This window comes from Cupressus sempervirens, chromosome 9 (genome assembly GCF_028749045.1).
Source record: "Cupressus sempervirens isolate cs-2001-9-10 chromosome 9, ASM2874904v1, whole genome shotgun sequence".
Lineage (NCBI taxonomy): Eukaryota > Viridiplantae > Streptophyta > Pinopsida > Cupressales > Cupressaceae > Cupressus > Cupressus sempervirens.
Window position 1 is genome coordinate 490,058,750 of NC_143126.1, and position 13,327 is coordinate 490,072,076.

Here is a 13,327-nt window from a genome sequence, read left to right on the forward strand (position 1 = left end):
GGGAGGTATAAGTGAAGTGGTGTGAAGAGAAGTATGTTATGAGAAAGCCTTGTTGAGGCATGTTGTAATTGTAAGATTTATGTGATTTATGTGGATATGGCATTCTCCTCTTTGGAGAGCCCACCTTCACCCAATGTTCATGACTCCATATATGAATCATTGTGAAAGCCTTGGATGGGGTTGTGAAATGTTGTGTTGTGTTATGTTGTTCGTGCATTAGTGAGTTTGGTTGTTTGTAACCCATTTGAGCCTTGTTTCCCCTAGCTCGGGGGTTGCTTCATAGAGGCCTAGGATGAGAGGTGAGCCTCCATGGTTCTTGTTTTGAACATTTTTGTAGGTTTGTGCTCATTGGATCCAAGGAAGAAGCTTGGATTACCCTATGTAATGATGTAACATGGGAGGAATATGTCATTTGTGTATTGTATTTGTAAGGATGAAATCTTCATCTATGTCATTGAGTATTGCAATTGTAAAGATGACATCCCCCTTTAAGTCATTTGTGTATTACTTTTGTAAAAATGAAATCTTCATCTTATGTACATTGTTGTGAAGAATGATTTCATGGAAGTAATGAAGAAATTAGGATAAGACCATACACATTCACATTCTAAGTTTCGATAACATGCATTTAGAGGTATTGGAATGTAAAAGAGATTCATTTTAGAGGATAGCTCATTACTTTTGACACTTAAGGAATGGACATGCAATGTATATATCATGCTAAATTTGAAACATGAAGCAATACAATATAATGCATTTAAAAAAAAAAAGATTGTTCATATAAAGGAATTTCACCAAGCATTAGATCATTAATAAGTGTCATTCGAAATTTTGTTATTCATAGAAAAAAGTAATCTATTAGTTTCATTTTTGATCTTGTATCAAATGCATTTCATGTGTTAAGTTAATTGTTCAAGTGACATTAAAAAGATTTATTAATCTAGATAATTATATTGGAATGTTAAAATAACATCATATTACTACAAAACCAATATTCATAACATCATAGTTGAGTAGAGAAGATAAACCAAATAAATCACATAGCATAAACTAGCACGAGAAAATAAGCTTGTACATGCACATTTAGCTCTTCGGATCTTGTATGGGGATGAAAACATACCCCCTCCCCCTATTAAGTCCATTATAATATTCAATGGAATATTTCTAGTGATTCCCTATATAGAAAATAATAAAGTTAACACTAACCTTAGGAAAATTTTAACACAAGCAACACCTAATTAAAAGAAATATATCATAATCATGTGAAGACACATGAGAGTCACATGAAAGTGAACTCAAAAAAATAAAATAAAAATTATATATATATATATATATATATATATATATATATATATATATATATATATATATATATATATATATATATATATATATATATATATATACACATATATGTACATATACATACATATGTATGTACATACATATATGTACATACATACATACATATATGTACATACATACATACATATATGTACATACATATATATATATATATATATATATATATATATATATATATATATATATATATATATATATATATATATATATATATATATATATATATATATATATATATATATATATATATATATAGAACCCATTGGGTCGGTGATCCCCTCCATACCTCCTCCCCACGTCAGCCTAGAGGAAGTCAATGGTCAGATGTGATTGATGGCATCCAACTATTGAAGGAAGTGGGCCTCCTCATTGAACGTGTCATCCGAATGCTTTGTCCAAGGTAAGGGAGTTCCCCACCCAATAACACGTCTAGCCTCCCTTGTGTCACATACAACCAAGATGGATGGCATGGCATCCACGGCATCCAGCCAATGAATTTCGTGTCTGGATAGCCATTGCCTTTTATTAGCTCTGCATTAGGTGAGTTTTAATGTTTATCTTTTGTTAGTGTGTTGTGTCTCTATGCGCTCAACTGTTGTAATATAAGAAGTCAATACTCTAATTTTTTATTATTTGTAAATGTTAAAACATTTAATAATTTTTTAATAACTTTATTAGATTTTTTTTAAAAATTTTAAATATTAACCTAAATATTTATAAGAGGGGTATTTATTTATATATCTGCTTTGTATGCATTTGCAAAATAAAATACCATTAATCCCAAAAGTATGGCCCACCATATCTCTTGATTTATTTGTTGAGAAGGTATCGACTCGATGATCTATGAATTACGAGTCAGCCAAAGCTCCATTGTTGCCTCCAAAATTCGTACTACTAGTCTACTGTTGAGCAATGGAGGAGGGCAATGGAGAATGGCTGCTATCCATAGAAATAAGACCCTGCGACTCTTATCAAATGGGCTTTTTAATTGGACAAAGATTTGCTCATTTGATAAAAAGCAGAGTTTCTAAGGATAAGATTTTGCAAGAAGAGATGCTCCCTTTTGCCATGTCTGTTGACGGGCGTTCTCTTATTGAATCCCTTTCAACTAAGAATAGGTGAGCTTATTTGAAGTCTCTCCTTTTGTGATGACGATATTATAGTACTGTGCATCATCCAGCATGCTGTTGCATTCAAATGAAGACTGTATTTTTCGTTTTCAGTTTTATGGCTGGATTCAATTAACCTGATTGAGAAATGGTTTTTAGAGATACAAGAAGTGATTTTTAGCCTTTACGACAGACACTAGATGCCCTGCAGCTGTTTGTAATGTTTTAATGAATTATGATAGTTGTGAGTCTTGTGACTTTCCTCAAATTTTAATAATGATGAATAAAGTTGGAATAAAAGCAAAATTTTTCCGAAATATACTTGCTGCTTACGGGAGCCAATATTATTCGCTGTTGACAAGGAATAGTTCTTGTGTATCTGGGGGAGTCAACGTTTCTTGCTTTTTTTTCATAAGAGTATACTGCTGGTCAGCCTGAAAAAGTTTGTTACATTTGAGTAATTCTTGCCTGCAGACTCCAAACTACAGATGATTTTGTGTTTATTTTTGAATGTTTGTAAACCACACGAATCTATGAAAATTCAATATTCACGGACAGGTCTGACTATACAATTTAAAACTGCATAGATGGCCACATATGCCTGGAGTCTGTAATTCGTTATGAACACCCAATCAATTAGGGCAAACCCTCTCAAAATGACAAACACTTTGTATATATGTGTGTGCGTATATATGTATGTGCAAATCCCCTCTCATGCTTGACCATACTATTATTAACTAAACACACATCGGTGGAGTGGACTTGTATGGACACCCAGTCTGTAACATCCAGTTTTTCCGGGTCTTAATTAACAACTAACATACTAAAAGAAGTACAAATACAAATATTACTTCAATTTCATAGGAAGTCAGTTAAGTCAGTTTCGTTTATATGAAAGAGATTGATGGTTAAAATCAGTTAAACAAAATTTCTTAACTAAGAATTGAAATACCATAAATGAATTTTCTATGGAAGTTAAAATCTACATGCCATGGAATTTGAACCGATAAATCATTGTAACAATGCTTCTGCAATCACCCAAACTAGTCCACAAATACCACTATAACAATATCTTATAACGACTACCTTTCAATACCGCTATATCAAAATCAAATGATGATTACTAATAAATACCACTATATAAAATTAGGGCATCATATACCACTGTATCAATTAGGGCATTGATTATCATTGGATCATTTAGGGCTTCAGATATCACTGTATTACTTAGGGCTTCAATTACCACTGGATCATTTAGGGCATCAGATACCACTGTATCAATTAGGGCTTTAGATACCACTGAATCAATTAGGGCTTCAAATACCACTGTATCATTTAGGGCTTTAGATATCACTATATCATTCATTTCCTTCCAATTGATTAACTGTAGCAATAACATAAAATTAAAAGATATGCTCATATTTATTATTCATATAAATGAAAGATTGATATAACAATCCATCAGATAAATCTTTCTCTCGCAACTAAATGTAAAATAACTATAACGATGATAAAACTTGATTAATCTTACCTTAGTCTTGCATATATATCATAAAAGTAAAATACCTGTTTCTGGTAATCAATTGAATGTATAGCTTATCTTTGTTTGTTGCACATCCGACAACTTGGGGAGAGGTGAAACATTGTCAGGGGCTTAACCACCCAACCTCAAACTATGACTTATCTCCACACAATCTCTAATGAGAAAGGTCCTCCCTACCCGGAATTGGACTTGGAACATTTGTCATCTACTGAGCATCCTGGTATTTAAACACACCATTTGATTTGACAGCAATAGATAATACCATGATCATGTATGAGCTATTAAATGATATTACTCTAGAATTAATGTTTCATATTTGACTTTTATTTTCTAAGTCATTGCAGACTCCATCTCACCTCTTCACGCTTTCTATGGCTATACAGCCGGTGAATCCTAGGTGCTCGGATCTCAGAGCAATCGGCTTTGTTTGTTGATTCCCAACAAATTCATAAATAACATATATGTTCTAGCTTATCGCAATTTGTGATTTGAAAAAGATATTCTTAAAGATTGCAGAATTTATTGATTAATTAATTAATTTAATCATATTTGATTTCTCTTCTGCGTTCTTGCATATTCATTCCACCTCTTCACCTTACATGGCTATATAGCCAGTGAATCCCAAGTGTTCGAAAATTCTGAGCAATTTGCTCTTTGCATAAGTTCTAAAAGGATTCATTGATTAGTATATCTTATCACGAACTGTGACTAAAAGGAAATATGTTCTTGAGACCAATTGAAAACATATAAAGAAAATAAAAAATGGAAGGCTCTATGAAATTTGAAGGTGACCAACATCAATGCTACCTATGATAATCTTTGTCCTAATATTGAATTACCATGCCTAGCCGGCTGTAGTAGGTCTTACATTTAGGAAAAAGGCAGTAATAAAAAATGTTGGAAGCTTTTCATTACCTGGTATATATGTGATTGAACACCTTGACTTGGGATCGGCACCCTCACGTCTTCTAGCCGGAACTCTTGCACGGCTCAGTTGTAACACACAAATTCGATCAATGCTGGATATGGCAATTGCAAGGTGCTGGCGGATACAGATAAATTACTATGATATCATGGAACTCGGATTGTTGTAAAGCAAGGTATTTGGAAATGGTAGCCGAAAGATAGTAAGGCTGGGATTTTGTGATGTCCGACTTCCATTACAGCTTCTATTTTAAAGACTAGTCGTGGCTTCTTGGCTTCCATTGATTAAAGATTATAAGCCAATTTGAATTTCCAAGTATTAAATTGATTACAAACAAGGAAAAGAATAAAAGATGGAAAAAGATTTAGAAGATTATAATTCGAATATTATTATAATTTGAATTTTATTATATTTCGAATATTATTATAATCTTATATTTATATATGTACATGCAAACATATTAATAGGGTGACATCACTTTATTAAATTATTATAATAAAATGACGCCGTTTCATTTTTATATCTATATGTACGTATATAGATATATCTATATAATAACATGGTGAAAGATCATTAAAAATCCTTTGAGCTACGTTTTATATTTTAACTCAATTATTTATGTTTTTCAAATTATTTATTTAAATAGCTCATGCGGGTCTCACATATGTGTCCTGTTTCAAGTCGCTAGGTCCTCAACCCATCTGCCCAATGATGGTGATGCTCTTGTGCTTAATTCTTTTCTGACAATGCTTCCACCCCTTCAACGTGTTTCCTGCAAGGAAATTCTCCATAATTAAATCATATTATCATAACAAGTTATAAATAATCATAATGGCTAATCGCCTGTTCAATTTCATGAATTCGTAATAAATAATTATAACGACTAACCATCTTACTATTTCGCAGGATTATAATAAATTTAACTATCAGTTGACTTCATGTGAACCTCAATGGCTATATTTTAAATTAGGTCAAAAATTGGGATGTAACACGGTTAGGTAGGGAAAACCTTCTTTTTGGGTATGCTACCGAATAAAGGTAAGACTATTTTGATTTTGCTGTTTGTTGAGTTGGTGTGTTTCATTATGGGATTAGCTGGAATCCTCTGGTCATCAGGATTGCCTTGACCTGGGTATATCTTTGCAGCCAAGCTCTGATTACAGGTCTCCTAATATGAGTGGTTTAGCTTGTGATACCTGAGCCTCATTATTTTAATTTTTAAAAAAAAATGCGCTTGTAATACAGATAATATACCTGTCATCTATCTCTAATTTGCTTCAATGAACATCAATATCTTTCAAGAAGCTCTGTTATAGCCTGCATGCTTGATATACAGGATGGACATATCTAATTATACCACATTGCTTCACTTGTCATTTTAATTTTTATGCATGCTTATAGAGTATTTGGATAAAATACCTTACGGAGTTTTTTCCAGGGACAAATATCCAACTTACTGGAATGAGTTGCGCGGGACTGCAGAAGGCAGTAGTGTACCATTTCTCCAAGTATGTTCTATCTGTATCCATTGAACTCTTCTTACTTCTTACTACACATCATGCATGATTTCGTCGCTCATAAGAAAAATTAGTACATTTTATGTATGCTCCTGTAAGGATTGTCTTAGTGAATACTGTAGACTGCGGACAATGGTCACTTCAAGAAACTATTTATTCTTCCTCAGACTTTTCAATTTGTGCTTAATGCTCTTGCATACAGCATAAATATTTTCTAGATGGATAAGAATTAATTTTACATAAAATATTTAGAACTTCAGAATTGGATGAAGCCGGCAGTATGTTGATTATTTCTCATCTAAGATTGAAACTTACATCATATTAAATTGTGAAACAAGAAAGTACTTCTTCTGGCAGTATCCAAGTTGTGTTGAGAGTTGCATGCGGATAACAATTAATTTGTGGATTTAAGGAGAAATATTAGAAAGCAAGGAACTTACAGATATTTTTTTGGCCCTGCATATAGTCTGCAATATATTATATAGCCATCAAATTGTGTTTCAGCAACATATCATCTCTTGGGGTTACTTTATTGAATAGCATTTGTTTTATTGGAGGAAATAGCATTCATTTATTAGATAGAAAAGTATTAGTGTCATATGTACTGAGTGCTATCTAATCCTTGAAGGAGATGTCTCTTTATTGTCACTTTGCAGCATCTTTGAATCCAGTTAAGCCTCTTTCTTGTCTCCTGATAGATAAATAGTAAATACAGCCAGGGGAACTGCATCCTTTTATTAAAATGTTCAATTGGAAAAAGTATATAGTTATGCCTGGTTTATCACAAAGTACCAGACCAGTGACAGTTATATGAATTATTGCCCATGGAGATTTATAGGCTTTCATTGTACTGCACATTACTATCTATATGAATAATACTGCTATCTATAGTAAACTTTGATAAATTTATGAACCAGAAATATAAGATTGCAAAATTGCAAAATCTAAAACTCAGAAAAAGAAATATCAGTAAGGATTTATCCTGGGAAAAACTCTCCTCTCCGAGGGAAACAACACAGCCCACAAAGACCAATGATGCCTCTATACAGATTCAATGTCAATTACAGAATTGCTCCTTACTGACAGCTCAACTTGACAGTCAATAAGCTTGAGACTCAATCCAAATGAATCACTGTGACTGCTTAATGATCACACAATGATCAGAAGCAAAAATGACCAACAGAGAAAAGTGTATGAACCCAATAGACAGGTATGATCTATCTCAGACCAAACACTTGACGCAGAATAGTCTCCAACCTTTTGATCATATACAGAACAGAATATATATATACCTGCAAAAACTGACCTATATCAGACTAACTACAAAGGCGTTTCTCCTTATCAAGGACACAAGAATTGAGAACACAGAGCTATATCCACAGAGCTCAATGAAAATCACACATACTCGGAAGAATGAATAATATCCACAACAATGAAAAGTTGATACAATACAATAGTAGACTTCCGCTCATGATGATACTTGATGGTTACAAAATTCATTGCCACACATGATAATATAAATCAGGCATAATAATAATAAATTCACCACCACAAAATATGAATTGGCAACTATAGAGTGTCGTTAAAGATCAATATGGGAACAGATACCTCTATGAAAAGTCTTGATGATGAGAGGAAGGAAAACAGAGATACGTACGATGCCATATAGCATTTTGCCAAATGTGCGATGCACAACAGAAATAAATGAAAAACATACAGGACTTTGATATAATACGAAGCTCTCCAAAACTGCAGATACAATAGGAGTAGAAGAGACATTGAACATCAGCATCATAAGGATTCCGATGAGTAGTAACACGAGGCATTGTGCGATGCCTTAGCAAACAAACAACAGGTACTGAAGAATGCAGAGACAAACATCACAGGTAACAGATCTATCTCATAGCTACTATATTCAACAAACAGTACTGGTGTTTTTCTTCATCTTTGGAGTTTTCAATTCAGTGACACCATCCACTCAATGCCTTGCTCCTCTGTTATTCTGGTAGCCTGCTTGAGATAATTCATAGCTCACATGACCTTGTGCTTCCTATGAACATCACAAGCAAGAAAATCCATGGAGATAAAAGGCTTCCAGCCATGGTGGATGAACTAGAGGACGAGGGAGCACCACCCACAATTGGAATGCCCAACATTTAGCACATACAGAGAATAAATCATTTATCCATTCAGAAAACTGTTCTTTATTAGAGCCTATATCATGGTATGTACTATGAACTGTCTCAGTGTATTCACCCAATTCTAGTTTGACAACAATGAACATGGAGGCAATAGTGGAGTTAATCTGATAGTGATGCTCTGTATCCATGAATTCATCCCCCAAAATTCACTAAACTGAATACAGGACCAACTTGGACCTTGTTTTGAAAACTTTGTTAACCTTTACCCTGAAATATTCTCTTGAAAAGCCATTTGTTGGCTTCACTCGTCAGTTTGCACAATATCCATTACTAGGACCAGAGGCAGCACCAAAATGAAGAGGAACTTGTTTCACAATGCAAATATATCTTGTCCTTCATGCCCCCGCATTATGGCCTATGGGGTGGCTTTGATCATTTTCTTTAGTAGGTGCATGCCACTGTCGTCCCAGTCAGTCTGAAAATAAAGACTTGAACTTCAAGTTCATGGTATTAATTCTAATAAATGAGTGTCAGCCCCATTTAAGCTCATTTTCATTCTAATATTTCATCAGTGACATTTTTTTCCTTTCCTTTTTAAAGAGTGCTTTTTTACTTTTCATCCATTGTTCCATGAGGATGAGTTCCGAACAAACTCCCCACCCCGCTCCCCAAACAAATAAAAAATAAAAAAACATTGCATTTTGGCGACAGGGAGGTCTTTGGAATGTGTGGACACTAGGGGATGTCCTTCGCCTCTGCCAGTTCTCAAGGGATACCACAGAGATGAAGAGACTACAATTTTGACAAAAGAACCTCTACAGACTGTAACTGAAAAAGTGACAAAAAAATAAAAAATCATTAATTTGTTTTTGGAAATAGAGCCTGCCAATGGATCCCACTATGCTTCCTAAACTCTATTTACACCCCAAACCCTCAATTTTATTCACAAATCCATTTTAACAGCTGGGTTGATAAGATAAAAAGAGTGAGTGGAGGAGTGAAACAGTGTGATCTAAGTGTTGCAAGTGCAAGAGGAGTGAGAAGGAGCACGGAGGAGGAGAGGGATTCTACACTAAGTTGGGAGGATTTTCCAAGCATAAGGTAAGATTGTATGATTTTTTTATTAGATTCATTTTCAAAAATGAAGAAGAAGTTATAACTCATAGACATGGCTGCAACTGCATATTCATTGTTTGTTGCAATGTTCATTGGGTACATTGTCATCAAGATTCAGTATTGAAATTTAAATATTATTTTCAAGTTTGCCAAACTAGGCTGTAACTTTTTGTGCATCCTCTGCATTTGGGCTTTGTGGGACTTGAAGTAAGAAAAGCAAAAGTGAAAGCCTCGGTTGACAAAGATCAAGAGCAACATTTTTTTGTGTATCCTTAGCCCCTGCGCTTCATACAATCTGAAGTGAGGAAAATAAGGTTTGAATTTTAATTATAGAAGTATCAAAGTTTTATGGAGTTTCATGATGGGGGATGGGGAGATGGGTTTTAAGGATGAGGAGACCAAGGGCCTAAGTTTGGGGATGGTGGGGGACAGCGGCAGGGTGGCATAGCTATACATATAATACTTTTGTGCCCTTGAATTTTTAGTAGCATGACTAGAGTTAATGCCCATCTCCTTCATATCCAAGGAAAATATGTGGAAGCATGTACATTTCTGGGGAGACTAATGAACCCAAAATAAATAAGGTATGGGGTGTCAGTGAAGACGATGAACTTCAATTATATTTGCTTCTTTATTTAGAGCCACTGCATCATCAAGATTTGCCATATGGTTCGACTTCTACTTTGCAAGGTAAGTCGCACATATGCTAGTTTCTTTAGGGGCACATGTGGAGGCCAGTGGGAAATGCAAGTTGACCAGTTCAGTTGCTAATACAAAGCTGAAATATTGAATGTGCAATTGAAGGATAATATAGATGATAACCATTGGCAAATTCTTCTCTACCAATGGTATTCCATTCCATGTGGCTCAATATCCTTATTATAAGGAGATGATGGTGATGGTAGTAAGGGGAGGACCATCGTATGTGCCACTAGGGCAGATGAATTTGAGGACCACAATCTTTGGTTGAAAATTATTCCAAGATAAATTTGTCAATGGAGAAAATGAAGGAATGTTGGGGCAACAAGATGTGGTATAGTCATGGATTGGTAGATTGATGTTAGACGTCCACTCATCAATATTATGATTAAACATATAGATGGCTCATATTTTCTTAAGGCTGCTGATTGTTTAGGCATTGCAAATAAGTTGAATTTCAATTTCACATCCTCAAGGATGCTATTGAGGAGGTTGGACCACAAAATGAAATCCAAGTAATGAAAAACACGACCCATGTGTGCAAAGTAACAACAAAATCAATTGAGCAACTTAGAGACATATTTGGTGGACTCCTTGTTGTGTGCATGTTATGAATAATGCACTCAAGGACATGGGAGAAATTGAATGGATGAAATCAGTGACCAATGATGCTAGAGATGTGTAGATGTTTATTTGCAATCACCAGACTTCGCTTGCACTCTTTAAGAGGTTCTTTATGAAAGAGTTCTTAAAGCCTGTTGAGACTAGATATGCATCCTATTTCGTTCTCTTCGAGAGAATGCTTGAGTTGCAAGAGGGATTGCAACTAATGGTTATGACCATAGAATGAAGTTGGTGGCTTGAGTCTAAAAACACAATAAGGAAGGAGGAAGGAGGGTGAAGGATATACTGAAGTGGGATGCTTTTTGGGTGATGCATAACATACATTCTCCATCATTACTCCAGTATTCCAAGCCATTGGGGATGGGGATTCTAATGCATCTAACCTTGGAGAGGAGTATGAGTGCATCGATAACACGGTTGGTCAAATGTGGGATTTCATGTTAGAGGACCCCATATTGGTATTCTACAATGAGCATTGAACCAATCATTCATTGGAGATGGGCAAGGCATTCTACAGTTCTTGGTTTGTGATATTTCACTCTTCTCCATCCAGGAGGGCAAGGTAACTCTTGCACCCAACTTAGTAATTATGATGGTAGTTAGCCATCACTTTCATAATAATAAGAACCTATTAGCAAGCATTAATGAAAAACATTCAAGTCACATTATGTTCATTTGAAACCATCAGTCTGATGCAAAATCTTTCTCACATGCATAATTACATACACATTAGCATGAAAGTTAAAAGTATTCGCAATGTCATAAAGTGGGGTGCAACGAACACGATGAGTTTGGAATGTTTCTCAAAAAGCTCAGAATGTGCATTAGTTATTGCAATATCACGATTAATGCAACAATTTCATCTAGATATGCCAACTTCAAGCTGCAGTACGAATGTTGGTAGTTCCCAAAATGGTTTTTCGCTCTCTAAGCTACCATTTCACTCTTGAACAAATTCTACAGAGAAGCCATCTCCAATTATTAAACTTTCAAAGAGGACTGGACCAATTAACAGAGATATTGATTTCCCTCTACACTTTAGGCTCTGCAAAACCAAGGCGGGTACACCTAGATTTAGTAAACTAACACTTTCACTCAACACATCCTTGAATCAATAAAGCAGATTATCTCATGAAATGGCTAAACAACAGTAAGAAGTTACTAAATAGTGGCTAGTTATTCATTGAACCTCAATTACAGTCAAGCATGAGATAAAATAGTTTAACATAACTTATACAGAAAGTAAAGGTATTCATGATTTAATCATTGGGTTCCTTCTAGGGTTTGCACAAAAAGAATCCAGCAAACTAGTTCCTAATCAATTGGGAGTCAACATGAAAATAACCATCTATGACAATGACATAAACACAATACCATTGATCTATGAAACATCAATGTATTGCAAAGACAAGACCCTTTTATGAACACGCTGATAACATTCTTACTAATATCTTGAGAAAACTCCAACAATCTTCAACATTTAGTTGAAAGAAAAATCAACACATTCTTTGAATATGAGCCAACACTTGAACATTGTCACAACGAAATGTGCAACAAAAGCCACTCAAATCCTGGAATCTCATGACTGAAAAGATAGCTAAAACCCTCAAGAGACATTAACAAATGTTGCTGGAAAATGAAGCTCAAACTAACTTGCTTTTCATTATCATAGACTGATTACATCATGCTGAAAATCAAAACTCAAAGAAAACTAGTCGAACTTTCAACTATTCTATACAAACATTACATTATGTAAAGCTGTAAAAGAACCACTGGAACCAACAAGATCTGGAATATCTGGGACCAACAAGCTTGGAACCCCTAAACAAGAGAGAAGAGAATCATATACAGGAAAATGGATATCCGGATCTGATCTGCAAAAGACACCTATCTCTCCCTCCTAAACCTCTATGCACAATCACTCTTTCTCCCAACTGGAAAAACTCCATGTGTTCTTTTCAAATCAGATTTGCAAAAAAATTTCCTCTGTTTAACAAACACAATTTCTGATCTGCTCAATATGCCTGTTGCAACCATACTCCCATAACAATATGAGAAATACCCACTTGGAACAAAAATTTCCTTGGTCATCCACCAAAGTGATCGCCAAGTCCTTGCGTACATGTGCACACAAACTATCAAAAGCCTTTTCTTTTGACAAGCTAAAAGATGAGCACTTCCATATATAAATACTGCCGAAGGCCACCGCCCCACTAATGTGGGACAATTCCCACCAACTACGTCTGCACCAAAATGCCTCGTTAAATCACTGCCATTATTCCTACAAG

The 13,327-nt window shown here is 34.8% G+C and overlaps 1 protein-coding gene across 3 annotated transcripts in view; it reads left to right on the forward strand.

Moving 5' to 3' along the window:
• Positions 1 to 2,172: 2,172 nt before the first annotated feature.
• The window catches only part of LOC149539464 (uncharacterized), a 68,791-nt gene continuing 57,636 nt past the window's right edge, over positions 2,173 to 13,327 (forward strand). For all 3 annotated transcript variants that reach the window (XR_016356237.1, XM_089800706.1, XM_089800707.1), the window contains exons 1-2: positions 2,173 to 2,483; positions 6,381 to 6,450. Coding sequence is in view for 2 of the 3 variants with exons in the window: in XM_089800706.1 (XP_089656832.1) it covers positions 2,278 to 2,483; positions 6,381 to 6,450 (276 nt within the window). In the remaining variant the exon portion in view is untranslated. The remainder of the gene's footprint in view (positions 2,484 to 6,380; positions 6,451 to 13,327) is intronic.